The sequence below is a fragment of the Zymoseptoria tritici genome, chromosome 4 (genome assembly GCF_000219625.1).
Source record: "Zymoseptoria tritici IPO323 chromosome 4, whole genome shotgun sequence".
Lineage (NCBI taxonomy): Eukaryota > Fungi > Ascomycota > Dothideomycetes > Mycosphaerellales > Mycosphaerellaceae > Zymoseptoria > Zymoseptoria tritici.
The window spans coordinates 1,846,465-1,872,856 of record NC_018215.1 but is presented as its reverse complement, the minus strand read 5'-3'; the positions used below and the strand labels follow the sequence as shown (position 1 = coordinate 1,872,856).

The window sequence follows — 26,392 nt, the reverse complement described above, 5'->3', positions numbered from 1 at the left end:
GAAAAGTGTTTCCAATATTCCTGCGTCTACTTCAATATTCCAAAGCTGTATACATTTGAATCTATAGCGTACAGTGCGGTCTGGCTCCGCATCTATCGTGACTTCGCACCGCTCTTACTACCGCCATCCACAATAGCAGCAGAAGTACCCGCGGCATTCTCCTTCGCGCCACCTCTCGCCTTGCCTCCCCGCCCTCTCCCACCTCGACTCTTGCCCTTCTTCGCTCCACCCTTCGCCGGGCCCGCAGCCGCCCTCTGTTCTTCCTCCTGCACTCTCGCACTTTCCTTCTCCCACCACTCCTGAAATTCCTGCTCCGCTTGAATCTCTTGCAAGTCTCGCTTGGCCGCGGCCTCTTTGATGAGGTCCTTCTCGGCGAGCTGCTGGGCGACGATCTCGGACATGCTGAGTCCCCAGAGCTGCTCCGGCAGAGGTTCGTGGCGGATCGACTGAGGTATGGGCTTGCTGTTGGAGAAGTAGGAGATGGTGGATGGTGTTGCGGGACCTGGACGTGGTGACTTAGCTTCCGACGCGGTACGCTTAGCTGGACCGGGTGACGGCTGCGGCGAGGCAGCGAGCTTTGTGTTTGGATTGGCTACTGTTTGTCTCATGGTGAGATGAGGAGTGCTGGCTGAGCGTGATGAAGGTGTTTTGACTGCCGCTGCGTTGAGCATCTCACTCTCAAGGACGTCCTTCAAGCCTGGTCTCTTCTGGGCAGAGACTGATTGCCAGGAGAACTGTGAAGACTCGGGCTTTTCTGTGCTTGGCTTTGGACTCACGACGGCGGACTGCTGGAGATGCTGCATTCGTTTTCGATCTTTCTGCGACATTTGCGAAAGCTTCGGCGCTGGAAGACTGAAGGGAGCGGGAATATAGTCAGATGCGCTTTTTGCTGCCGCCAGCCCTTGGGTGAGAGATGACTCTCGGCCGGTCGCTGTCTGTGCCATGATGTCCTTCAAGCCCGAGGACGACCTTGAAGCTAAGGGTGTAAGTGTCCATGGCTTTCCAGTATTTGGCGAGGTCATGCCGGCCATGTCCGGTGAACGCGGCGTCCGTGGAGTGACACCGCTGGGCGTCGAAGCCTGCGGACCTAACCTCGGCGAAGGGAGCACCTTTCCGCGTGAGCTATACCAAGTGTCTTCCACAGGCGGCGTACTCTGTTGCATCGGATCGAGTCCTCTAGGACTGGACATAGGCCTGATGGCTGGTGATTCTCGCGGCGACGCCTGAAATTCATACTCTTCGTCCATATCAAACATCATGTCCTTCGTCGAGGCCCGAGCCTTCAGTGAGGGCTTATCCAGATCCGTCTTGGTGTTGTGCGAAGAACGTCGACGAGCCTTGTGCTGCATGGGCGATGCGGAAAGCTCTGCGCCAAGCGAGCCTGGGACGAATGTAGCCATGTCGTTGAACTTGGATCGCAGTGACACCGAATCGATTTTGGTCTTCCTGTTGCGGTCTATTATGGATGCGAGCTCAGGATGACGCTCATGAAGTAACATCTCGGCTCTTCCACTCTTCGCGAACGGCATGCAAGCCAGCTGATTCGCTCGAACAACCTCGTCGAGCTCTTCAGAAAGGTCTTCGTCCAGCTCGTTGAGGAAGTGGCCTTGCAGCATGGCTTCGAGATTGAGACACAGGTATTCGAGACCAGCATCCTTGAACTCGTTGACAGAGCTGGGCGAGATGGCGTTCAACAAGCCGCATACATTCCGGGCGTTGACGAACTGCCCAGCGACAGATTGACATATCTGAGATAGACGATCCAACATGAGCTCATTGGCAGCTGAGAGCACATCCATGACAGTGTCCAGAAAGTCGTCAACATCAACGCTGACGACATCATCAAAGATTTCTGACCCGGCATCGTAGTAGATATGACGCATGACGAGGTTGAACGTCTTCGCACTGATATGCTTGAGATCAACGGCAACCTCCTCTTCATCGCCACGGCCTGCGAGCCACCGTCCTCCAGCACGGCCCATGAACAGGCCTTGGAAGAAAGGGCATCGTGCGCAGACAATCGCGCTGTGAAGCTTGACCTGATCGTCCTCCAACTCTGCTGTGATATCACCATCGTAGAAGAAGGCCGGATCGTTGAAGGCAATCTCGAAATCCATGTTCAGGCAGGGCCGCGGCTCCACCATTTGGCGCACGGCTGGTTCCAGTCTCGCAAGCTCCAGTTTAGAGGCGACCTTCATGAGTTCCAGCCTGACTTGCCGATAGCTATATGCAACTTTCGGTGCAGTTCTTGTGAAATGCCAGAAGTCGACCAGGGCATCAGTGTACAGGTACAAAGCCAAGTCCAAAATCGTTAGAATGTCCATGCCGGTGAACGTCACGACCAATCGCCCGTCACCATCCAGCTCGCATTGAGCGAGATCAGGGATGGTGAATGTGCTGGTCTGACACAAATCTCGGAGACCACGTCGTAATACCCGGCTTCTCCCTGCGAGCACGAATCGATGAACCGGTATTCTGACTTCTGAAGTCGTTGTAGCCAGGACTGCGTCAAACGTGCTGCTAGTCGAAGGATAGCTTTGATCAAACAGCATTGCCAACTCGGCATCAATGTCCGCCTTGCCGAGGATGGCCTTCTTCAGCCGTGCAAGCTCACTTGGCTTTTGAGAGCCTTGCCAAAAGCGATGTCTGGCTTCATCATCTTCTGGCTGCGCAATGCCGTCCAGTAGTCTGCCGAGTGACAGTAAAGGGAACATGTCCTTCCATAACGTAGAATCTTCCACGATCACCTGCGTCTTCAAGACATCACAGTCATGCCGGACTGCAGCGTATGCTCCGTGACCGGATGCTCTCACAGCCAGCACACGCGTCAGGCCAGGTATACGCGAGAACTTGTAGTCACTTGGCTTGTACTCCAAAGTCCCAATCGCAGATGCATCCTTGATCTTCAATCGTTTTGTGCGCTTCCATACACTGCCTTCGTCGGTTGTCAGAATGATGCTCCCATCGACATCAAGACCAACATCGCGAGCTGCCATGTTGCTCTTCTTCGGAGACCAGATACGCTGCGGTTGTGTTATGGCACTTCGTATTTTCGCGGGATTCGTAGTCGATGCACTTGACTGATTCTCCACACGTTGTCCAATGGAAACAGTGTACACCTCTCCCCGACTCGACAGCGCGCAAATGCTGTCACCCTCGGCAGTGATCTTCGCGATCTTATTGGGGGCGGTGTCGTAGGTCGTGACCAGGAAGCTTTGCTTCAGAAAGTAGTTGCTGAATCCTTCCAGCGGAAATTGCACCTTTGCGTACCCGTAGTTCGCAAAGACCCAGACATCGTGGTTCTCAAGCAAGCATACCGTGGCCCTGTCGATGGCTGTGACAGCAGAAATGGAAGAGGTGAACAGAGAGGCTGCGACTTTGCGTGGCGTGACCTGGAATTCGAGCGAACGAGCATCCGAGTCGACGATACCCAATTGACCGTCATTCTTGCCCATAACATATAAGCTCGAGGAAGTATGTGCCACGGAGTGAACTCTCGACGCTGCGATTCCGATCACAGTCTCGCGTTTCAAAGGTCCAAATATCTGTCGCGGCACCAAACCAATGGGTTCTTCATCGGCAGAAGTTCGAGGGAGACCATATCCGAGCTGGCCGTATCCATTGTTCCCCCAAGAATGAATCTCGCCATGTTCGGTTAGAGCGAGGGTATGATTCTGGCCGAGTGCGACAGTAGCCACACGTTTGCCCGCCAGGGAACCTCCTTCAATACATTCATAATTGAACCGGGTACGCTCATCGCCAGTACCAAGTCGGCCGCCTTTGCCATGTCCGCAGGTGTATAAATTGGACTCCGGGTCTGTAGTGATCACAGCACTATGAAGCTTTGACATGTATACATCTCTTATGACGATAGGTCGCGAACGTACCATCCAAGGAAAGTCTTCGATCCACATGCCATGGACGTCTTCGCTCTTGGGTCGATAGGCAGCATCGTAGCTGGACCATTTGGCGTGATCTCGACCAAGATGTTCCTGGTAGAAGCGCCGAACCAGGTGTTCTGGACGGCGAATATTGACTCGCTCAGGGAATTGCCGATCGTCCTGGTCGCCAAGACCGAGCGTATTGTTATTATTGCTGCCAAAGGAGTACAACTGGTCGCCTCCAAGCTCCACAAATCGAATGCGCGAAGGTGTATCATCACCGTCTGCATGGTCGCCAGGATGGTCGTCATCGCTCCCAATTGATCCTGCGTGAGAACGTCCAATGCTATCAGGTCGAAGAGTCCGATCTTTGATAGTAGCGGCAAAGAGATCGAGTGGTCCCAGTCCCTCCTTATCCTTGACTTTGATAAGCTGATTCACGTTGCCGGTCGCTCGCACAGCGTCCCGCTCCAAGATCAGCCTTGCGATTGACACGTTTCCAAAGTAGAATGCGCGATGCAGCGCAGTCCATCCATTCTCCGAGTCCACAACGGACAGGTCGATGTACGGATGATCAATCAGCGCGCTCGCAAAACCAACAGCATTCTCCGAGTTCAACGAAGCGGCATGATGCAAGAGGGTGAGACCCGCCGCATCCCTCCAATTCACATCGGCCTTCGTAAGAACGTATCCTGCTCCACCTACTGGCGTTCCAGGTGTATTCGGTTTCCTGCTCCTCACCGCTGACGCAGGCGAAGAGCCATATCCCACTGGACTTCCTACCACTTGTCCAATATGCTGTACCGGACCACCTCTTGACACAAGACCTCGGGCATTGTTGGCCGCGGTCTCCAACAGCTGCCGAAAGGCATCGACGTTGTCGTCATAGTAGGCTTTCCACAAAGAGCTGCTCATAGGATGTAGTTGGAACGTCGAGTAGATCTCCCGGTGACTTCGACAAGCACACCTCGCTGTGACCACGACGGATCACGGCTTGTTTAAAGGTGCGTGGCGAAGTGCGGGAGGATTCCCTGGGGGAACGAGGAGCCGGCGATGGACGACGCTTTATGACAGCTTTTCGAATCGCGTGTTGAGTGATAGTCGGGCGGTATTTGGCGGTGAGTGCGAGGCGAGGACGAGTGTTTCTTCGACAGTGTCTACGCAGACGAGAGCTCGAAATCGCGTTGCGAAGGTGGCGTTCGGTTGTGGGTTTGTAACTCTTGCTGCAATCGGTGCCGTAGTCCTGTGCTGGCTTTTCAGGGTCGTCAAGTAACGTGTGAGTAAGGGAGGAGAGAATCGCAGTTGTTCCGAAGGCGCGAGGAGTAAAGGAAGTAGCGAGTTATGGAGTTGTGGTAGTTATCGTGGTCTTTCGTGGTCTTTCGTGAAGTGCGCTCCAATAGCGAGCCATCAGAGGAGAGGGTGGGGTCGCCCCGCGGCCGAGATGACTCGAGCGCGTTGTCCAATCGTACCGCCCATGTGCTGCCATTGTTCGTGTTTAAACTGACAACACCCACCTCACCTCAAGAGGGACCTACAACGCATGATGAAACAGCTCAAGGAACAGTGCTTGGATGGGCATGGTTCGCCCAGTTACCGACGTCAACCCAGGCATCGAGCTGACTCGCTGGTACACTTGTTGGACGCGCTCTGCTAAGCTACCAAGTGGCATCGCATCCTCTCAAGTCACAATGTTCTGGTCGAGACGTAGAAGCGCAAAGGCTGAGACGGAGAGTCCGAGTTCGAAGCGTGAAATCAATGCTGCGACTGCGGCGGCAAGTACAACATCTCCTGCTGCTGCACTGCGGGTTGCTTGCTCGTCGCCGTGAGCTTCCGCTGCTCTGCCTCATTGCGCTTGCGCACCTCCTCGTCCAGCTGGGCCAGGGTACATGGCTGGTGTGATAGTCAGTACGGAACCAAATCTACATGGGCCTGTCCAAGTTCTTACCTGACAACAGAACGCCGCGAGGCAGTCTGTGCAGTGGTTTCCTGGATGTAGGACGTCAGCTTCTGCACCAGGTGACGGGCCCAATCTACACACCTCGAAGGCCATATTTCTTGCGGATGTCCAGGCGCATGTCCATTGCGAGAACCCACGAGCAGGGAACCATCAAACAGGCTCCCACAATGTAGCCGATGAAGAACTCCCAGCAAGGATAGGAGCAGTCCTCGGATCGTGATTGACCGCTGTGGTGACCGGAATACGTTAGTAAGGTGAGTCTGCGTCTGTCTTCAGTCGAAGCGGAGTGTACTCACAACTCGGGATGGACCATACGGCGGACTGTTCCAGTGTATTGAGTCTCTGGGTGGTCCAGGCGCTGAGCTGTCCGACCATAGAGGTAGCAGCAGCAATACGATGCTTTCAACTGTGCTGGTCAGCAAGGCCAATCTTAGAGAATTGCTGTGATCGTCAACGCACACATAGACGAGGACGACCGAAAAAGCATGCATGGTCAAAGAGACCTGTCTGCCATTCGTTTGGAAACTTTCGCTTTTTCTCTCGGATTTCTTGAACTGTATTGGAAATCAGCAGACGCTGGACGGAGTTGAATGCGGGATACGATACCGGACATGATGCTTTGAGGAGCTGGCCCGGAAGGCGAAGTGTCCATGGTGGTATGCAGTATGGGTATTGGATCTTTCCGAAGGCCGGTGGGTTGAAATTGTCGTTTCGCTGTTCAATTGAAGGATGCGGTTAATGCTGATCTTGATGTTGACTTCGATGTGGTGTTGATATCGATGTGATGTCGATGTCGATCTGATGTTGATGTCGATCTGATGTTGATGTCGATCTGATGTTGATGTCGGACTTGATGAAGTGACCATCATGGAAAGTGACACGAACAGCGCCGACCAGAGCAAGAAGCTGGCAGTGAGTTGATCCGACGCACGCTCCTAACCTGTCTACCTCACGGAAGTAACAAGGAAAAGTGAAAGAGCAATTGTCTCCGTAGTCGTAAACATTCGTCGATCGAAATCCTAACTATACATACAATGGAAGTCGATCCAAATCATTATATCCAAGCGTTCCAGCGCTCAGATGTGTCGTAAATCGTGCCACGTATCGGCGCTGTCGCCTCTTCAATACTTCCTGCCTCGTCTGTTGTATTCGTCCGTGTAATAGTAGTCGCCGTCATTGCTGTAGGATCTGTTCCGGAAGCCGTTCGGATTGCTGTGAACTCTGCGTTCCCGCTCCTTGTCCTTTGCCACCTTGTGTCCACCCAACCCACCAAGGATGGCGCCACCTATCGTACCAAGACCGGGGAATATCGCGTCGCCGATTAGAGCTCCGCCGCCGGCTCCAATGAATGTATCCACGCCGCTCTTCTTTTTCTGTGACGGCTGTTGACGGTGACGATGTCTCCTCTCTCTACTCCGACTCCTGCTTCGACTTCTGTCCCGATCCCGATCCCGCTCTCGTTCTCTGCGGTCCCGACTTCGACTCCGACTGCGACTGCGGCTGCGTACCCGTGGGGAGTCTGTGCGAAACTGTACATGTGGTGATGCCGCGCCGTAGTCGCGGTCCTTCCTCGTGAACGACTGCTTCATCGATGAAGGCCCTGGCTGAGAGAAGTAGCCTTGCTGAGGCTGTGGTGTATATGACTGTGGGCGGTATTGGGCTTGCGGTTGTGGTCGCGAGGCCTTTTCAGCTGGGTGATGTTGACCATTCGAGGGATACTGTACGCCATTCTGAGGATATTGTTGGTTGTATGGTGGGTATTGTTGATCGCCCGGAGGATATTGCTGACCGTTCGCGGGCGGCTGCTGGTAGTATGGATCGAGCGGCGGCGGTCGCTGGATCGGCGGTGGTTGGGAGTGAGGTCTTGCGTCTGCAATCGCGGTATATGGTGGCGGCGCATCTGATATGGGGTACGGTAGTGCAAGGTTCGCGTTCATGGGCGGTCGAGGGGCGCCTGAGTAAGATGCTGGCTGCGAGCCCGGGTTGAAGTACTCGGCGGCAGCCATATCGTTGGATGATTGGTCGCTTTTTCTGCTGCAGGGCGCGGGCGTTTTTGCAGCAATGGAAACAGGCTGAGAGGGTTCGCGTAAGTGGTGTGTATGGTGAGTGGGAAGGTTGAGAATGGCAATCAGAATACGAAGAGGACTTCCGGTTCTATGCGCCTCGAGAGAACCGGATCGAAATAGCGCAGCAGTGAATGTCAGCAGACTAGTGCACAGTGAGGCAAGTCGTTTAGGTGGCGCATCATGTACGAAGCGCCTCGCACCGGTGACTCGAATGGTGACATATGACGGCGACCTCTTCCCCTTGATCTCTACGTGCCGTTGCCGACGCGAATGTGCCTTGTGATCATCCAGGCCAGGGAATCGAAAGACAACGCTGACGCCATGCCCGCGGAAGATGTTCAATATCTCCGAGTCCGTAGCGCCGATCATGCCGTACGCTAGAAATCCGGCCGAAGTTCAGGCAGGAACGACATTGCATGCCTTAAATGTCAATCGCATCTTGACGTGCGACCGTTTCTCTGTACAAACCTCGTGTCCTTATCCGTCATTCTGATGGGCCATTCTGATGAGCCACGTACAGATGCAGTCCCTTTTGAGTCTGCAGGTAGAGTCCTGCATGAGCTGCATGCTTGGTCCCGCTGCGACACTGAAGATTTTGAGGCCGCCAGCTAGTGCGCCGGTCGGCTCCGTCACTGATTTCGGAGAATGAGTGGTATGAAACCGGTGTAAGTTGCGAAGCTCTAGCATCAGTGCATAACAGCTTGCCGATTGCAGGGAAGCTCTGACAATGCCATTCCGTGCCGCAGCTTGCTTGCTCTTCGCTAAAGCTCGAAGTCAGATTGACATTTCCATTGCTGGAAGTAGGCTTGTGCCGGGTGTTGTCCAAGTCGCTTCTCATTTGAGAGCTGCGATAATACCCATCTTGCTATCGAGATCTGAATCGGATTTGCGAGGCTAAGACGGTAAATCATTTGGCAAGGCTGGCCGCATAACAGTCTACCTTTTGTGGCTAAGGTCAGCCATCTCGCCAGGCCCGGCGATGCACTTGCCCCATACGTCGATAGCTATGAGTTTTAGAGCTCGATTGCCGCTCGGAATCAGGCTGCATTGCCATTCTTGGTCGGGCGTGTCTTTCATGGCAAAGGATGCATGGCGTTTCAGCATGGTAAATGCGGGACAATGATCGTCAAACAACGACAGCTGCAGTGTCGACTGCGTTTTTGAGCCAGTCGTTCCCACATGGCTGGTTCGGGTCAGGGATTCCGATCTGGTGCGAGGTTCGAGAGCGCCTCGTGGAACTATCGAGCATCTGTTCAAGTCAATTCATGGTACCTTCGTATTATGTTGGATGGACCTTGGTCTTTCCAATGGACAGGGCCGAGCATTTAAAAGTGAGTAGTCAGCGAGCCTAACCCGAGGGTGTCGGTGCTGTTGATACAACGGCCGCACGAAGCGGATTGAGTCCAATAGGGGGGGTGGAACAGCTGGCGCCAGCTCCCAGATCTCTTGAGGATGTATGAAGTGTCAGTCCGTGGTGTTTGATGTCTAAGAACGCGCGACAGTTGCCAGATTTGTCCATCCACGAGTGCTAAGATCCCGTCGGAAGCCCAGCATTCCGAACGGAGAAGTATTGTGCTACCCTCCTCGACAAACTGTTTGACATGGAGATGGTCGGTATGGAACGTAATGCTTACTTGGCTGGCTTCGGCCACGGCTTCTCTGCCACCGCTCGTGTCCAAGCTTGCTCAATGGCAAGCGATATTTGACCTCCATTGTTCCGCATAAGTTGCCTTACGGTTGCGGAGAGGCGCCATGTGTATGGATATCGATATGATGAATTTCAATTCCGAGGCGAGAGCTCCTGGACAGGTCGCTCGATTCGCCCTCGGTGGATGTCGATGCTATTCTTGGGCGCCCAGATGTGAGTATAAGAGTGCCTTCGCATGCATCCGAGTCCAGAGAGAACGATCAGAACGCAAGTTGGAAGTCGAAGGCATCTCAAAGACTACTTCAATCAACACTCCCATTGACTCACCACATCTTGGACGGTCACAATGTGCAGCAGACAAGCTCCTCGACACCCGAAGTGCGGCCACGCAGTAAGTCAGATAAAGCCGACCAGCGACCTCATACTGACCACCAGAAGGCTCACGGAACAGCTGCCGAAGGAGGCAGACTGCAACATTGTGAGCTATCTCGGCGACGTGAACCATGCGGTCCTGTTCGATGGAAGTCCTTCGATGTAGCAAGAGCGTACTGTGATAGCTGCATCATCAATGGCGAATTCCTGGCTCAGCGCACCGGTCTGGATCCTGGAGTCTATTCGAAGCGGCTCGGTGCTCGCTACCTCGAGTTGAAGGATGCCAATCCCCAAGTCTGGTCGCAAGCATCGGTCCACACGGCCGCTTCCAGGAGGCCAGATGTGTTCGGGCGATGCAGAAGTGCTGAAAGCTCGTCAATCTCTTGACGATGCTCCAGGAATATCGAGAGACTGTAATGCCCTGCGCTCGATTGTGTCGTTTCTCTACACCTGCGGCGTCGATGGTTCTAATATTTCGTTGCGGTGAAGGAGAATGCTGTAGCATCGGAGCGCGGGCCGTAGTGTCCGTCGGAATCGCGCTAGTGCAATGTAGTTCTACCATCAACCTCGTCCAACTCCATCTCGTCCCAACATCCATCACTTGTTCTCACAATATGATTCAAATACTGAAATTGCCTGTGGCTATCAGGTCTCACTTATTCGAGACCGTGTTCAAGCGATCGTTCTGTTCGTCGTCAAGTCTTCAGGCTTCGGGCCATGAAAATCCTCTGGTAGGTCTACACAGAACATCCTTTCGTTGTCATCGTTCTTACTATCGCTTTGAAGGGACTCCCACGCTCCGGAACGCCTCCGAATCTTGCAGCTCGAATGAAAAGAGGTTGGCAGCATTTTAGGCCCCAAGCCCGAATCAAGATCACTTACAGCATCGAACAGGCCTCCCCGAAAAGCGACCCATCCCAAATGTAACCAAAGTCATCGCCGTCAGCAGCGCCAAAGGCGGCGTAGGCAAAAGCACCATATCCATCAACCTCGCCCTCGCCCTCGCCCGTCAAGGCCTCCACACCGGAATCCTCGACACGGACATCTACGGACCCAGCATACCAACCCTCCTCAACGTACATGCATCTCCACATTCCCCCATCCAACCACCATCCCAACCCCACTAACATCCCCTTTTCCCTCACCAGCTCGAAGGCTACGAACCCTCCCTCGACTCCTCCAACCGCCTCCTCCCCCTAACAGCCTACGGCCTCAAAGCCATGTCAATGGGCTTCCTCGTCCCACTCGACAGCCCCATCGCCTGGCGCGGCCTAATGGTACAAAAAGCCATGAACCAACTCCTCTTCGACGTAGCCTGGCCGAAACTCGACGTCCTCGTCCTCGACCTCCCCCCCGGAACAGGAGATGTGCAATTAACCATCACCCAAAGCGTCGAATTAGCCGGTAAGTCACCCTCCTCCCGACCCACCCTCCCGATCATCCCCCCCCCCTAACGCAATTGCACAGGCGCAATAATAATCTCCACCCCCCAATCCCTCGCCCTCCGCGACGCCACGCGGGGAATCTCCCTCTTCGAGAAATCCTCCATCCCCATCCTCGGCATGATCCAAAACATGTCCACTTTCACCTGCACCACTTGCTCCACCACGCACGACATCTTCGGCCTCGACGGCGCGAAGCGGAAATGCTCCGAACTCGGAATCCGCTTCCTGGGCGACGTACCGCTGCACGCGAGTATTTGTCGAGACGCGGATGCGGGGAAGCCGACGATGGTGAGTGAGCCGGAGGGGCAGCAGGGGAGAGCGTTTGCGGGGATTGCGAGGGATGTGAAGGGATTGTTGGGACTGTGATGATACTGAAGGAGGTGGGTTGGAGAAGAATTAAGAACGTTCATGATATGTCATGTACTATGCATTTTCGTTATACTCATCGATCTCCTGGTCCAATCGTCTTATCAATACGTCCCATCTTTTTCACCTGGACGGTTTTTCCCTCTCCTTCATGCTATCAACGTGCCAGTCCACCTCCACATCCTCACAACTAATACCCACCCGGACTACCACTCGCCAACTTCAACTCCCCACTAAGCGGCAAATCCCTACTCGAACACCCCACGTACACCGTCTTGGGATAATCCGAAATAACCCAGTTCTGGCTCGCGGTATCCCAGTTACTCAAGTCCCTCCTCGTCAAGTCCGCCGTGTACACCACACTCTCACCCGGCTCGATACTCAACCGATCAAACTGTCTCAACACGACCTTGGGGTCATTCGGTCCTCCCAGGCTGACATAGACTTGCGGCACCTCCTCGCCGACGACCTTGCCGGTATTCGTGATGGTCGCGGAGACACTGAACAAGACATCGTAAAGCGCTGTGTTACCACCCGGCGCGACGTTGCTGCCAGCGGGGAGGTATGGCTGGGCGTTACCGTTCGTGGCGTCGTCTGGAAGAGAGTAGCCCTCGGCGTTGTAGTACGGGTCCGCGGAGGAGTCTTGCAGGTCGGTGGAGTTGAGGTACGGGTAGATGTACGCGTACACACGGGTCGCGTTGGCAGGGAAGAGGTAGGCGGAAGTGTCGTTGTCGATGGTTCCGTACGAGGGAGCGGCGGGTGTGTTGCCGTCGGTCGGGACGTAGGGTGCGACGGACTTGGCTTCGATTTGGAGGTTGGAGAAGTTGAAGGTGGTGTAGGAGAGACCGAAGCCGAATTCGAAGACGGGGGTGATGTTGGCTTTGTCGAAGGCGCGGTAGTCGATGAAGACTGTGAGAGAGGGCAGATGTTAGCTTTGTCGAGGGAGTGGAGGGGATCGTGTGTGACTTACCACCCTCGGAGAAGGTCTCTTGTGGGGCGTCGGCGCCATTGTTGGGCTCGTAGACGATGTCGACACCCCACTCGGTGCGGTCGGAACCCCAAGTGAATGGAGTCTTGCCACCGGGGTTACGCTTTCCGTAGAGGATATCCGTGATGGCGTTGCCGCTCTCTTGTCCGGGGATGCCGGCGTAGATAATGGCAGTAACGTTGGGGTTCTCGTACCAGTCGTTGACGAGCACCGGACCGACGGAGTGAATGATGACCACGGTGTTGTTGCACTGGCTGGTGACGTTCTGGATCAGAGTGTCGCCGTTGTGCCAGATCGTGAGGTTGTTGCGATCGCCCAGGTTCCCATCGACACTGATATATCCTTCTCCTGCATCGGCGTTGACGAAGACGAGGGACACGCCAGCGACGTCAGGAATGCGACGAGCAAGAGCGGCGATCTGGGAGTATGCGTAGTCGTCAATGACCGACTCGATGGCGCCGCCGTTGCTCCGGACCTCAGCCTTGATGGCTTCCAAAGGAGTGATCAGGTATGGGAATTGAGCAGTACCAGATCCCCAGCCCATGGCCAGAGTGCCGTTGTCACATCCACGATCGGCGCATCCGTTCGGTCCGTACTGGTTCTCGCCAGCATCGGATCCAAAGACAGCGGTGAGCTTCTCCTTGCCAGTCAACGGCAGAGAACCGGTGTTCTTGAGCAAGACTGTGCCCTTGACAGCTGTCTCGCGGATGTTGCGTGCATGCTCGCCACGGACGTCGACGTGCTCATTGACCAGAGTGTAGTCCTCCTTGGCGTAGAAGTTCTTGAATCCAAAGGTGTCCTGGGTCCACGAGGAGAAGTTTGGTGCATCCTCGACCTGGTTCTCGTCACGGCCAACGTAGTACCACGCGGCGACAATGCGGACAGCCATGTCGTCGATACGCCATTGTGGGATGGTGCCGTTGAGGACAGCGATGGTCAAGTTGGTACCCCAGTACGAGGACATGGAGTTGAAGGTCACATCACCGGGCATGGTCATGTCGAGACCGGCAAGAGCGGAGGCCACCTGTTGATGTGTTAGAGGGTGATTCACCGTAGCATTGCTCGTTGTTCTTGCTTACTCCGGAGTGTTGTGCCTGCCAATCGCTCACAACGAAGCCTTGGAATCCCAGCTCATTCTTGAGGAGGTAGTTCAGCGCGTACGAGTTCTGGCAGCCGTAGCTGTTGTTGATCTGATGGCATGGTCAGCCTTTCGAAGTTCAGCTTCGTCCGGCTCTGCGGTACGCACCTGCTGGTATGAGCACATGATGGACCCAGTACCGGCACGAACAGCATCCGCGAATGGCCAAAGATAAAGCTCGTGCATGGTGACATCGTCGAGGTTGGAGGAGATGGCCGGCAAGTTGGTGCCGTCCTCGAGGGTCGAAGGCTGACGGAAATGCTCTTGCTCCTAGTTGAGGTCAGCACATGCGTGATCGCTCATCCGTGATCGAACTGCTTACGTTGAGAATGTAATGCTTGGTGCAACTGTGTCGGAAGTCAGTATTTGCGGTCTGATCTCACCGAGGACATTCCACTCACGCAATGACACCAGCACTCTGGATCCCCTTGATAGTCTCACCCACAGCAATACCAGCCAAAGCAGGATCCGGCGAGAAACCTTCCCAGTTGCGACCACCTTCTGGATGCTGCAGTAATCAGATCAGTAACCTTCCTCAAGCACATTCTCGAGACAATGTCCTTACACGACCAATCGGTCCCACCACGGGTCCAAGCTGGACATCAATCCCCTTCATCTTGTGCTCGGTGCCCATGTCCACACCTTGCTGATACATGATGCCGCGGTCCCATGTTGAAGCCACAGTAACACCGGCGGGGAAAGCAGAGGCAAAGTCGGCGAATCGAATTCCGAGAGGCGAGTCTTGGAGACACAGTGCTCGGAAGCCGAGTCGTGGAATCTCTCCCACATTTCCGACACATTTCTCGCTCTGCCAGCCGACACCGGTGGTGACTGCAAGATGTGTGTATTAGCGAGGCGTCTCAAGCTACCTCGGCATTTCAAGAGCACCCACGATTGACCTTCTCGAGCAATGTGAGCTGCGACACAAACGCGCGAGCCTTCTCATACGAGTCGGCCCAATCGCCGAGACCCTCACCCCACGGCGAAGGGTATTTCGGCGGAGAAGTCGCACTTTCGGCGGGCGTCGTGCTGTTGGTGCCGTTTTGCGCGAGCACCAATGGCAAGACAGCCGCCAGCGCAGCGGAGAGACGAACCATGGTGGAGGCTCTTGGAAATGGGCGGGTAGAAACAATGGATTGACAGCACAAGAGCAATGAAGAAGTCGAGCGAAAGAGGAGGGGTCGGGATCCTACTTGTAATTCAATAGTCCGGGATCCGAGATCTACTTTCTAGCAGAGGTCATCCGCAGAGTGTTGTGGGGAACGTTGTTCCTGACGCGCGAGGGAAACCAGTGCTGCACGCGAGGGACCATGCCATGCCCTAAGGTGCCTCCTCTGCTAATGCGTCCTCGGATATCCATCCCGATGCAATCACATCTAGCGCATCTTCCAAAAAGGAAGAAACAGATGGATCTTATTACTCATTATTGCCCGCGCGGCCCCACCATGGCATAATTGTTATTTGCGGGTTCCCCACGACGACCAAGGGGGATCCATTTTTTCCTCTTTGACCGGGATGGGAAGGTACTAGACATGCATTGTCTCTCTCCGCACTCGTTGTCAGGTGAGAAGTGTGGTTCTGAATGGAGACTCTCATGCAAGATGCAGGCGAGATATGCAGCTTTCATCGTGAGATGGTCGGTCCACTGGGCATGCATGCGTCAGCCAGCCTCTGTCAGCACAGCACGGGCAGTCTTCGTTTAAATCTGATGAGCTGTCCAGGACAAGGACAAGCACGACACAATGGAGGGCGAGAGCGAGGAAGCAGGGATAATGCTAGCTTCGAGAAATTACCGAGAACATACAACTACCCCGTTACGCACACATCTCACATCAGTCTTGAAATCATTTCCAAGCAGCAAAACAAAGTGCAGCGTCACAAAACGCTCCACGGAACCATGGCGCCCCATATAACGCAAGCTCAAGCCCGTTCTGCCCGCTGTGATGCATAAACCAGCCACCTACGCTTGGCATCGTGGGCGAAAGCAGTCGAGCACGGATCAGCATTGCGACCACAGTGCATTGCGACCACAGTCTGCCAAGTCTGAATATATACACAATCGACGATGGGTGGAGCGTTCCATATAATCGGAAGTCGAGAGCTTTGCGTCTTCTACTCGCTATTATCTATACAACATCTGCCCAACAAGACACCCTTCTTCATCTCCCCGACAACCCCCCTTTCATAATCCTCATCTCCCTCGCAAACCGCCTCTCATCCCTGCCTCTCACCATCTCCCACCACGCCGTCCTCCCCACAAACCTCCCCAACTCCCTCTCCTCCCTCTCCTTGACATCCTCGTAAAACGCCACTTGAAGTTGCTCCGAAGCGTACAGCGGGACGTGTTTCCACCACACCGACGCCCTCGTTTCGCAGACGATGCGGTTGTGGATTCTTTGGCGTTTGCTGCTGCGAAGGATGGGAGCGTCGTCGGGGCCGATGGCGGGTGGAGGATTGGCGATGCGGATGGGGCCGGGGCAAAGGTAGGGTTGGCAGAGGGTGCCGTGGCAGAGTGGAGTTTGGGGGAGTGGGCGGGAAGGTGGTGAGATGTCTGGAGGTCCTTGTGTCGCGTCGGGTCGGGGTGTTGTTGCTCGAATACCGTATAGTTCCACGTTTCCAGTTTTGGCCTTGGTCTGGAATTGGAGGACTTGTTTTGCCCTTATTTCTTCATCCAGTTTCGCGTTTCTAGGCTTGGTTTTGGCCTCAATACCTACTACCTCCTCGGGTCTCTGGCGTTCATCCAATTCCACATCCTCAGATTGATGTGTGGCTTCGACTTGTGAAACTACCTCTGTACTCATCCCCTCGTCGACTTCCACGTTCTCAGCTTCGTGTTTGGTCTCGGCCTGTGGAGTTCTCGGCGTTCTCGGCGTTCTCGGTGGTCTCGGTGGTCTCGGTATCCTTGGTGCTCTCTCGACTCTCGCTGCTCTCGGGTCTCGCGATGGTCTTGCTGCTCTCGGGTCTCGCGATGATCTCGCTGCTCTCGGTTGTCGCGGTGCTTTCCCGTCATGGTCATTTATAGCTTGCGTTCCACGTTCGCTCTCAACGTGAGAAACATCCTTCGCGGTGGTCATGTTGCCACCGCTTGACTGAGGAGGCCCAACGCCAACAACGGCGTCGAGCAGCCTCTGCTTCATGGCAAGCGTAAGTGCCTCCAATTTGGTGCCCTTAGACCCGCGCTTAGTCTTGACTTGCGGTATTTCCTTCGCTTCCGGTGTGGTTCCTTCAGGTTCGTGCTCGATCTCGCCTTGTGCACTTTCTCTTCCTGAGACCCTGAAAATGCGGCCCTTACCGCCGGCGTTCGTGTCCCCTTGACGCAGATACGATTCATACTTCCTCTTCTCTCCGTCCACGAGCCGTTCGGCCATTTTGCCCGCCACCTCATTGGCAGACCTCGTTTGTGACGAGAACAACCCTTTGAGCCAAGACCACCACGAAGACGACCACGAGGACGAGGACGATAAAGAAGTCGTACTCCGCGTTGCGAGAAGCAGTTCTCTCGCTTCGTTCAACGCATTCCGGCGAGCTGACCTTCTCGCTTCCAGATCGTAGCTTTTGTAGGCCTTCCCAGCGCGCTGGATTTTACCGTTAGCTAGCACGGTGCATTCAGCTGTATGTGCGGCTTCGGCACAGCGTATCTCGTCTTGTACGACGGCGCTGCGAGTTTCGTTCCCGATCATGATGTTCCAGTCGGCGGCAAAGGTCAGGAGACACATCATCGTGTATGCCGCGTCGTTGGAGGCGTTGTGCCAGCCTATGACGGCGTCCTGGGATCGATACAACGGGTCGATGCCGATGGAATTGGCCATGGTCCCAAGACTTAAGCCGGATAGGTCTGCCCCTTCTCGCTTTGCGTCCATTCCCAGCCAATATGTGTCGAAGACGTTGAGCAGCTTGAGCCCTGGCCCGCCGATTGTCCGAATGTCGAATCCAAGGTCTGGACATTTGATCATTGCATTGATGTCACTCCACGTAGAGTGTCCGACCAAGGCGAAGTAGCCCTGAGAGTCAGCGTCAGATGGTATCATTCCTTTCATGAGTTTCTGCACTGCGATGCTGGCGTCGCGACCGGAGACGTGCTGACTTTGAGCGAAAAGTGCGGATTTCTCTTTCCATCGTGCTGCCTTGCCGTAGTTGACGATCATGTGGTCTACAGTCGAGGTCCCCGTAAGCAATCACTCGGACCATGTCGTAAAACTCATAACTTACGATGCTTCAACTTCGACGTCCAATCTCGGATGAACAACCCCGGCGCAGTGTTCGTGACATCGCTTGCCCTCAAGGTAGTGATGCCAATCTCAGTGACATACTGCGTACCCTTGACCTGCGTGAACTCGCAGTCAATCGAGACAAAAGTAACATCACAAGATGGTCTGCTACCGTCGAGACTGAGCAGAGAGCGCAAGTGATTGATATTGGCAATTTGCATGCCATCCGGGAGAGATCTGTCGGCTTTGTATCCCGACCGGAACTTTGACCAGCGTGATCCTTTTCGTACACGTCGCTGTCGCTGCCGCTGCAGCCTGGAGAGTATCTTCAGCTCTGCCTGTCGTAAAGGTGACCAAGGGGTAGGTCCGACGGTGGTATTCGTCGTTCTGAACATTAGTCTTCTGCGCTGTTCGCGGAGCTTCATTCTCTCAGCTAGGGACGCTGGTCACCCCCACAGTCAGAAATCGATCGGCGTGGCAATAGGATCGCTCCCACATACCATCTTGTTCCCTCTTGAATGGGGATGTGAGTTGAGGTCCACCATTTCCGCCCGTGGTCGCCCTGATCCTGGGGCCCACGATAGGCTTCGCCAGCCAGTCATCAGAGATGTTGGGCAGTTGCGAATTGATCGTCTTATTTCTCGTCACAGACTTCAGGGCTTTTGTCTTGAGTTTGGCCGCTGCCGCGCCGAGCTTGGCCATGTTGTCCTTGGAGGTCGATAGTCAGGTAGCGCCATCGTTATCAGCAGGAGCCAGATCTGATGAGCATGTCGAAGCAACTTTTGCTGATGATGAAAAAAGTTGATGAGGCGACGACGAGACTCGACAGCATCACACATCTTTTGGAGAGTTTCCTAGTGCCAAACCCCACGGACCTGGCTGCGGCCTCGGCCGAAACTCAATCTGTGATGCCGATCTTGGTCCTCCGTCGTTGACGCTCCCGACCAGCTTCTGAGTCGACAAAGAGAAGCATCCAATCGTCTCAAGATGTCTCCCTCACAGTACTGTAGTGAGCCCCCTCTTACAACACATATCCACCATGCAACCATGGGCATTGGTCACACCAGCCTCGCGAGGCATCGGCCTTGAACTCGCACGGCGACTACTCCAGACAACTACCGTCCCAATCGTCGCTACAGCTCGCAAGGACCTCGACCAGACTCGAGAAAATGTCCTCGCCGGACTGAAAGACGTGAAAGAGGATAGACTGCACGTCTTGAAGCTCGACTTCCTAGGTTCATCTCCTGTCCACAAGCCAACCCATCACCACCACTAACCCTTCACCACCAGACGAGCAAACCATCGCCGACGCCGCCCAACAAGTCTCAGACCTATTGCCCAAAAACGAGTCCTACCTCCGCCTCGCCCTCAGCATCCCGGGCATCCTCCACCCCGAAAAGTCTCCCTCGCAAATCGACTACGACTCCGCCCTCCTCACCTTCCGCACCAACACCCTCGGTCCGATGATGCTGATCAAACACTTCTCGCCCTTCCTGCCCCGCAAGTCAACCAAACTCTCCAACGCAGATGGTCTCCCCTCTCACACCGTATGGGCCAACATGTCCGCCCGCGTGGGTTCCATCACCGACAACCGCCTCGGAGGCTGGTACAGCTATCGCGCGTCGAAAGCAGGGGTCAACCAGACGACCAAGACGTTTGACAATTTCTTAAGGACAAGCGCGGGGGAGAATGCGATTTGTGTGGCTTTACACCCAGGAACAGTCAAGACGGGACTGAGCGAGGAATTTTGGGGCAACGTCAAGGAGGAGAAGTTGTTTAGTGTGGAGTTTGCGGCGGAGAAACTCATGGAGGTGGTGAATAGTCGCACGGTGGCGGACAGGGGCAAGTTTTTTGATTGGAAGGGGGAGGAGGTGCCACCTTGAATGAGGTATGGGATTGGGTGGTGTATGGAGTGGACATGGCTAAAGCTAGTTGTTCTTGTTCAGCTCCTCTGCTCGCTTCTTCAGTTCCTCTTTGCTGGCGGGTTCGCCGAGTTGCTCTGCGCTTGCCATGACGGGACCGGGATTGGCTTGGTGGTCTTGGATTGTAGCCTTCTTGGCCTCTTCTTTGTTGGACGAGTTGGGCTTGCCGTCGGCCAAGGCGGCCTTCATGGCTGCGGTGGGAGTTAGGAACCGTGTTGATGGAGGTCGGTCTTGCTTTCACTCACCGTGATCGTTGTCTCCTGGAATCACCGGCATATTGACTTTCACTTGCTCGAGTGTTGATACAGTCAGTTCGTTGCTTGGAGTCTTGTTTCGTGCTGCTGCTGTCGTTGCAGTGAGATCGAAGCATTCACGTTTCCAAGTTTCCCAAACAGTCATCGAGGGGCATAGATGACACCTCAGAAGCTGCCCCGGGCCACCTCACAAGCCGCGACCAGCCTTACAGCGATCCCTTTACCAACATTCAACCATTTCCTTCGCAGCAGAAACCCGTGGCTGGACTCTGCGAGTTTTGAGCCCGGGAATCTCAAGACCAGCAACCGGCTTTCCCATGTCGGCACATTGAAAACAAGGGGGTCGTCTCAGTGCAGCGATCATTCCAAGTCTCAGCCAAACAGCGTGCGATGTCTGGCGCCCAACCATATACCGAACGGATGTGATCGGCCTCTTGTAATCACCAAATTGCCTGGCCTCCTGATGAGAGTTTGAGTGCGGGCGCGTATGTAATGAGGATGAAGTACGGCAGAATTGATGGACTGTGCCGTACATGGTGAGGCGGTTATATTAGTCCGATAGGTAGAAATGGATATCTTTGCGCAATTTCTTTGTTATTTGTTCACTGTTCAACCCTGAGACATGACGATACACGGTCTTCAGAGGCACCGCCGGACATTTCTTGTTATTCTTCATTCCCATCGTTGATTGACCTGGACATTATTCGTCTCGTCTCCCGTCTCGTCCGCCGCGTCCTCGGATCAAGAGCTGACTGGACCTGACGGGACTAGAACTAGAACTAGCTGACACGACACACCCGACTGCACGCGAGCTGGTGCTGGTCCACCACACTTCACCACGACACACATCGACCTCCGAGATTCTCTCATCCACGCACGCATATCCATACCCGACTCTCCACCCACGACATCACTTTCCATTACTGGCCCTTGGATGAAAGTGACCCACTACCACGACTCCTCACTACCTGGAACACTGTCACTTCTCTACCGCTGTGAGAAGGCCTGTCGCTCTCGTTCGCATTCCGAAACAACCACTCTTCCCCGGCCTGTCTCAAACCGATGGGATTCCCGACTGCACTGCACTGAACCACCACATCACCATCACTCTCTCACTCTTCCGTCGCCGCCAGAGTCCGTCCACTGTTCATACTCTCGCAGCTCGGCTTATAACCCCGGCATCCCCCAACACCACCTCCCTTCGTTGGCTGTCAAGAGGGCTACGAGCACCTCTTTGACAGCCGCTGACCAGAATCGCCCACCGTGGCTTCCACCACCGACCCCCTCTCCATCGACGCCGACCGAGCCACCATGGCGTCACCCGCACCTCTCCTCCGCCCACCCATTCCAGGTGCAGGTCGCCAGCAAACCGGCGGCCGCATGCCACGCCTTGGCCTTTCCATACCCGCATCTCCCAACCAACGACCGGTGAACAGCGTGGCAGCACCTCCCATGACAGACACATCCGCCGTCCCCCCATTATCAATACAAACTCGACAAGCGCCCCCCAAGCTTAGCCTTGCCACGCCCATGGGCAGCTCTCACACCCCGCAAGAGAACAACCCTGCTCGAAGGAGAGGTCCACCCCTACAAATCGCACCAGGCTTGTCTGCAAGTGGAGCGAGCAGTGATGACTCTGCACATAGTCGGACGAATAGCTTTGGAGCAAATACCACACAAAACGGCTCGGTTTCTACAACATCATCCTACTCGGCGCTGAATTTTGTGGAGATGCTGCGCGGCGACAAGGATCCGGTGTCTGCAACAGGGTCGATGTACAGCTCGAGCTCGGCACATTCAGTGGGCATGGAGCGTGAGGGTAGCACACAAGGTATCCTACCAGATCTAGAAAAGCTGAGCTTAGAAAAGGGCCGACCCTTGGACGTGGAAGACCTCGACGACGCCGGGTGGAAAGCAGCCAAAAAGGAGGGTCGGATAGTCGAACTCGGCAGTCTCGGCGAGGGAGCCGGCGGCGCCGTCACTCGATGTGTCCTGAAAGGCGGCACCACCGTCTTCGCCCTCAAAATCATCACCACGGATCCCAACCCGGACGTCAAGAAACAAATCGTCCGCGAACTCTCCTTTAACAAATCCTGCGCGTCCGCCCACATCTGCCAGTATTACGGCGCCTTCATGGACGATACGGCGGGAACCATTGGCATCAGCATGGAGTTCTGCGAAGGCGGCTCCCTCGACAGCGTCTACCGCGAAGTGAAGAAACTCGGCGGCCGCACGGGGGAGAAGGTTCTCGGTAAAGTGGCCGAGGGCGTGCTCAATGGGCTGACATACCTCCACGGCCACCGCATCATCCACCGCGACATCAAACCGAGTAACATCCTCCTCACCCGCCAGGGAGGCGTGAAACTCTGCGACTTTGGCGTGAGTGGGGAGTTTGGCACGAAAGGGGATGCGAATACGTTCATCGGGACAAGTTATTACATGGCTCCCGAGAGGATCACGGGGCAGAGCTATACCATCACGAGTGATGTCTGGAGTTTGGGCGTCACGCTGTTGGAGGTGGCTCAACATCGCTTCCCGTTCCCCGCGGACGGCACGGAGATGAACCCTCGCGCGGGACTGATTGATCTGTTGACGTATATTGTCCGCCAGCCGATTCCGAAGTTGAAGGACGAGCCGGAGAACAAGTTGAAGTGGAGCGAGAATTTCAAGTATTTCATCGAGTGTTGGTGAGTATACCTGAAATCCCGGGATATTTGGAACGATGCTGATGAATTGGTTCTTTTCTAGTTTGGAGAAAGATGCGAATCGACGCGCTACGCCTTGGCATATTGAGGGTCACCCGTGGATTGTGGAGATGAAGTCGAAGAGGGTGGATATGACGCAGTTTTTGAGGACGGTGTGGGATTGGAAGGATTGACAGGATGAGGGAATTGAGGAAAGCATTGTGCGGTCGAATCGAAGGATGAGGCACCGCGATTGAAGGATGCGACCACGGATTTCTTGTGTTACGGTGTGAAAACGCACTTGGATGAGCGTATTTGGCATACGAGCAGGCGTTGGTTTCTCTTTGGGTCGTCGTTCGTTTGGACGAAAGACTGGCTGGCGCTTCAGATTGCATGGCGAATTGGGCATCTTTGAATGGATGATCTGGAGAGATGTAGAATGTTGCTTCATACGGATAGTAATGAATGCGTGATGAGGGATGATCGATGGTATACTTCAGAAGTCTCGATGAGAAATACGAGGCTCATTTGATCTCTATCGAAGACGGGAGGTTATTAGGCTGTTCAATGTCGAAGGATTTGGCTTTCTTTAATCGGACCTTGAAGGATTCAGCTGATTACACATGTACTTGCTGCCTACAGCCTCCTAGACAGCTTTATATCAATGCACATCCTCTTGACCGAGTAGGCGTTCAATCTCCTATCAGGCCACCAAAGCACCCCGGTCGAAATTCCAACATGGAGAAACACTCCTCCATCTCACCTCACCCAGCACCACCCCTTCACCTCCGCCGCCGCAACCACTCCACCCTTATCCTCCTCCTAGCAGCATGTCTCGCCCTCACCCTCTCCCGCCCTTACTGGTCCACCCTCCCCTCCCTCCTCCCATCCCCCAATCCGCCCTCCTCACCCCTCCCACCCACCACCAAAAATTTCGACTGGTCCACGGCTCCCTCAAAACAACACCTGGACTACACTCCCTGCTACACCTCCCTAGGAGACTTCCAATGTGCCCGCCTCACCCTCCCAATGGATTACTTCAACGCCACCACCAACGCCACCATCTCCCTCGCCATCATCCGCAAACCCGCAGCGGTGGACGTCACAGATCCAAGGTATGGCGGCGCGGTAATCGTCAACCCAGGCGGACCAGGTGGATCTGGGGTTCAGTTCGTGCTGCTGGGTGGGAAGTCGATTACGGATGTTATTGACTCCCCCTCCCCGGAGGATGGCAAGGTGTATGATGTGTTGTCTTTTGATCCCAGGGGTGTAGGACTCAGTACCCAGGGGGTGGAGTGTTTTGAGGATGAGGTCCAAGCGCAGAGTTGGGCGTTGAGGGTTGATGAGCAGGGGTTGTTGGGGGTGAGTGATGCGAGTTTGGGGAGGTTGTGGGCTATGTCTGAGGCGAGTGGGGGGAGTTGTACGCTACCCGGGGAGGGAGGGGAGGTGGATGTGAAGAGGTTTGTTACGACGGCGAGTGTGGCGAGGGATATGGTGGAGTTGGTCGAGGCGCATGGGGAGTGGAGGGAGAGGGAGGCAAAGAGAGTGCTCCAGACGAGCACCCTCTCAAGTGGAATGCAACACGGCGTTCCAGAGGCGCTGAAGTATGAGCCTGGAAAGGAGAAGATTCAGTACTGGGGTTTCTCGTACGGGACGTATTTGGGACTGACGTTTGCTGCCATGTTTCCGGACAGGATTGAGAGGCTTGTGGTGGATGGAGTGGTGGATCCGGTGGATTATACCAAGGCTTTGTGGTATGATAATCTTTATGATACGGTATGTTTTCGTGCGGGTATGCTTTGCGGTGACGGAGTATGAGACTGACATGTGAGGTTCTCTAGGAGAAAGACATGGACTCGTTCTACTCCAACTGCGCACGAGTTGGGTATCCAAAGTGTCCCCTCGCGAGCAAAGCAAACAACAGCACGACCTACGTCCAACATCGTGTCCAAGCTATCCTGGAAAGCCTCTACCGTGAGTTATCACCCTCCTCCCCTCCCAGCCTCACGCAGTCACCCTGCTCACATCCTCCTCCTCCAGACAACCCCCTCCCCGTCCTTCACCCCACCCCCGAAGTCGTGACCTACTCCGACCTCAAAACCCTCATCTTCCTCTCCCTCTACACCCCCATTCAATCCTTCCCCCGTCTCGCCCACCTCCTGGCGGACATCGAGTCCCGCAACGGAACCGCTTTCGCCAAACTGCTAGCTCTCAACCACAACGTGCAATGCTCTCCTCCCACCGGCACAGCCGCGATACGCCACTTCTCCGGCCGCGCAATCGCCTGCTCCGACGGCGACGACCTGACGGGAACAACGAAGACGAAGTTCAGCAAATTTCTGGGCAAAGTGGAAGAATTGAGTTCAACCATCGGAGCAAAGTGGGCGGAAATCCACCTGAGTTGTATTCACTGGTCGACTCGGCCTCTGTATCGTTTCACGGGGCCTTGGCAGGGGAAGACGGATCATCCGATATTGTTGATTGGGAATACGGCGGACCCCGTGACGCCGGGGAGGAATGCGGTGGAGCAGGCGAAGGGATTCGAGGGAAGTGTGGCGTTGATGCAGGAGAGTCCGGGGCATTGTTCGAGTGCGGGGAGGAGTCGGTGCACGGAGGGTTATATCAGGGAGTACTTCCAGACGGGAGGGTTGCCGCCGAGGAATACGACTTGTGAGGTGGATGAGTTGCCGTTTGGATCAGATGGGTCAGATGAGGCGCAAGGTCTTGCTTTGGAGGATCTTGCGGGGAGGAGCAATGTCCCGGGGATCAATGAGGCGATGCATAGGGCCGGCGGTGGGTTTCTGAGCGGTGGGATGGGACGGTACGTTGATGCTGGGCTACATGCGTAATGACAGAGGCGTGGACTAAGGTAGTATTCGACGAGTAAATGCCTTCCAAGGGCAAGCCTCGTCGACAAGAGTCTTTGCAATTCATCTGTCAGCTCAATATATCGGGCTGCTCATGAAGCATTCTCCATTCCGATACAAACAGGATACTCTACCACAGCAGACCTCGAGTCGACGTCCCATGACTGACCCTGCCGCTCCAATCCGTCCCTCGATCGGCTTAGTCAATGTCGAATTCATGTACAAGTAAAGGGCGTCCGTCCCTCGTTCAGCCGACTTCGAGCCGAAGAATGAGCTGTACGACCCACATTTTATTGCCCTTAGTTTATGTAGTTCTATACTTTACCTGGCGTTCTTTCCTTCGTTTGTCAACAACCTCGACATCAACAACTCTGCCTGCCTGCCTGGATTCGCACTTTGCGCTGCGTACATACGACGTGGAAGAAGACGGTGAAGAGAACAAGACTGACTGCTCGAACAGACTGCATCTTCACCTGCTGGCCGTTCGTTCCCGTTTCCCTTCGAACCACTTCATCTCCAAGGCGATTCGTTTGCATCAAAGAATCGACAGTTCACGAGCAACTTCTGCAAAGTTTTCTGCGCCTTCGGAGGGTAAA

At 54.8% G+C, this 26,392-nt stretch overlaps 8 protein-coding genes across 8 annotated transcripts; 5 read left to right on the top strand and 3 right to left on the bottom strand.

Annotated features, from left to right (window-relative positions):
- Positions 1-92: 92 nt before the first annotated feature.
- Positions 93-6,329, bottom strand: MYCGRDRAFT_109184 (uncharacterized protein; the record flags this gene model as incomplete). Its single annotated transcript, XM_003853008.1, has 5 exons — positions 93-4,788; positions 5,662-5,771; positions 5,827-5,867; positions 5,920-6,098; positions 6,298-6,329. The coding sequence occupies 5 exons, from the start codon at positions 6,327-6,329 to the stop codon at positions 93-95; spliced, it is 5,058 nt and encodes a 1,685-aa protein (XP_003853056.1).
- An 850-nt stretch (positions 6,330-7,179) lies between these two features.
- On the top strand, positions 7,180-7,638 carry MYCGRDRAFT_104217 (uncharacterized protein; the record flags this gene model as incomplete). Its single annotated transcript, XM_003853309.1, has 1 exon — positions 7,180-7,638. The coding sequence occupies one exon, from the start codon at positions 7,187-7,189 to the stop codon at positions 7,412-7,414; it is 228 nt and encodes a 75-aa protein (XP_003853357.1).
- A 2,900-nt stretch (positions 7,639-10,538) lies between these two features.
- On the top strand, positions 10,539-11,735 carry MYCGRDRAFT_41247 (uncharacterized protein; the record flags this gene model as incomplete). The annotated part of the gene is made up of 5 exons (XM_003853310.1): positions 10,539-10,655; positions 10,711-10,762; positions 10,819-11,000; positions 11,073-11,328; positions 11,392-11,735. The coding sequence occupies 5 exons, from the start codon at positions 10,539-10,541 to the stop codon at positions 11,733-11,735; spliced, it is 951 nt and encodes a 316-aa protein (XP_003853358.1).
- A 190-nt stretch (positions 11,736-11,925) lies between these two features.
- Positions 11,926-14,965, bottom strand: MgBgl8 (putative beta-glucosidase; the record flags this gene model as incomplete). Its single annotated transcript, XM_003853007.1, has 8 exons — positions 11,926-12,644; positions 12,706-13,747; positions 13,803-13,913; positions 13,970-14,131; positions 14,184-14,208; positions 14,263-14,369; positions 14,427-14,692; positions 14,754-14,965. 8 exons carry the CDS (start codon positions 14,956-14,958, stop codon positions 11,926-11,928), a joined length of 2,637 nt encoding a protein of 878 aa, XP_003853055.1.
- An 816-nt stretch (positions 14,966-15,781) lies between these two features.
- MYCGRDRAFT_109181 (uncharacterized protein) lies at positions 15,782-18,856 on the bottom strand (the record flags this gene model as incomplete). The annotated part of the gene is made up of 4 exons (XM_003853006.1): positions 15,782-15,904; positions 16,093-18,011; positions 18,071-18,511; positions 18,570-18,856. The coding sequence occupies 4 exons, from the start codon at positions 18,769-18,771 to the stop codon at positions 15,782-15,784; spliced, it is 2,685 nt and encodes an 894-aa protein (XP_003853054.1).
- A 188-nt stretch (positions 18,857-19,044) lies between these two features.
- Positions 19,045-19,952, top strand: MYCGRDRAFT_71301 (uncharacterized protein; the record flags this gene model as incomplete). Its single annotated transcript, XM_003853311.1, has 2 exons — positions 19,045-19,304; positions 19,360-19,952. The coding sequence occupies 2 exons, from the start codon at positions 19,109-19,111 to the stop codon at positions 19,950-19,952; spliced, it is 789 nt and encodes a 262-aa protein (XP_003853359.1).
- A 1,604-nt stretch (positions 19,953-21,556) lies between these two features.
- MgMkk1 (MAP kinase) lies at positions 21,557-23,333 on the top strand (the record flags this gene model as incomplete). The annotated part of the gene is made up of 2 exons (XM_003853312.1): positions 21,557-22,932; positions 22,994-23,333. The coding sequence occupies 2 exons, from the start codon at positions 21,557-21,559 to the stop codon at positions 23,121-23,123; spliced, it is 1,506 nt and encodes a 501-aa protein (XP_003853360.1).
- A 323-nt stretch (positions 23,334-23,656) lies between these two features.
- MYCGRDRAFT_71297 (uncharacterized protein) lies at positions 23,657-25,778 on the top strand (the record flags this gene model as incomplete). The annotated part of the gene is made up of 3 exons (XM_003853313.1): positions 23,657-24,705; positions 24,771-24,903; positions 24,970-25,778. 3 exons carry the CDS (start codon positions 23,668-23,670, stop codon positions 25,776-25,778), a joined length of 1,980 nt encoding a protein of 659 aa, XP_003853361.1.
- Positions 25,779-26,392: the final 614 nt, after the last annotated feature.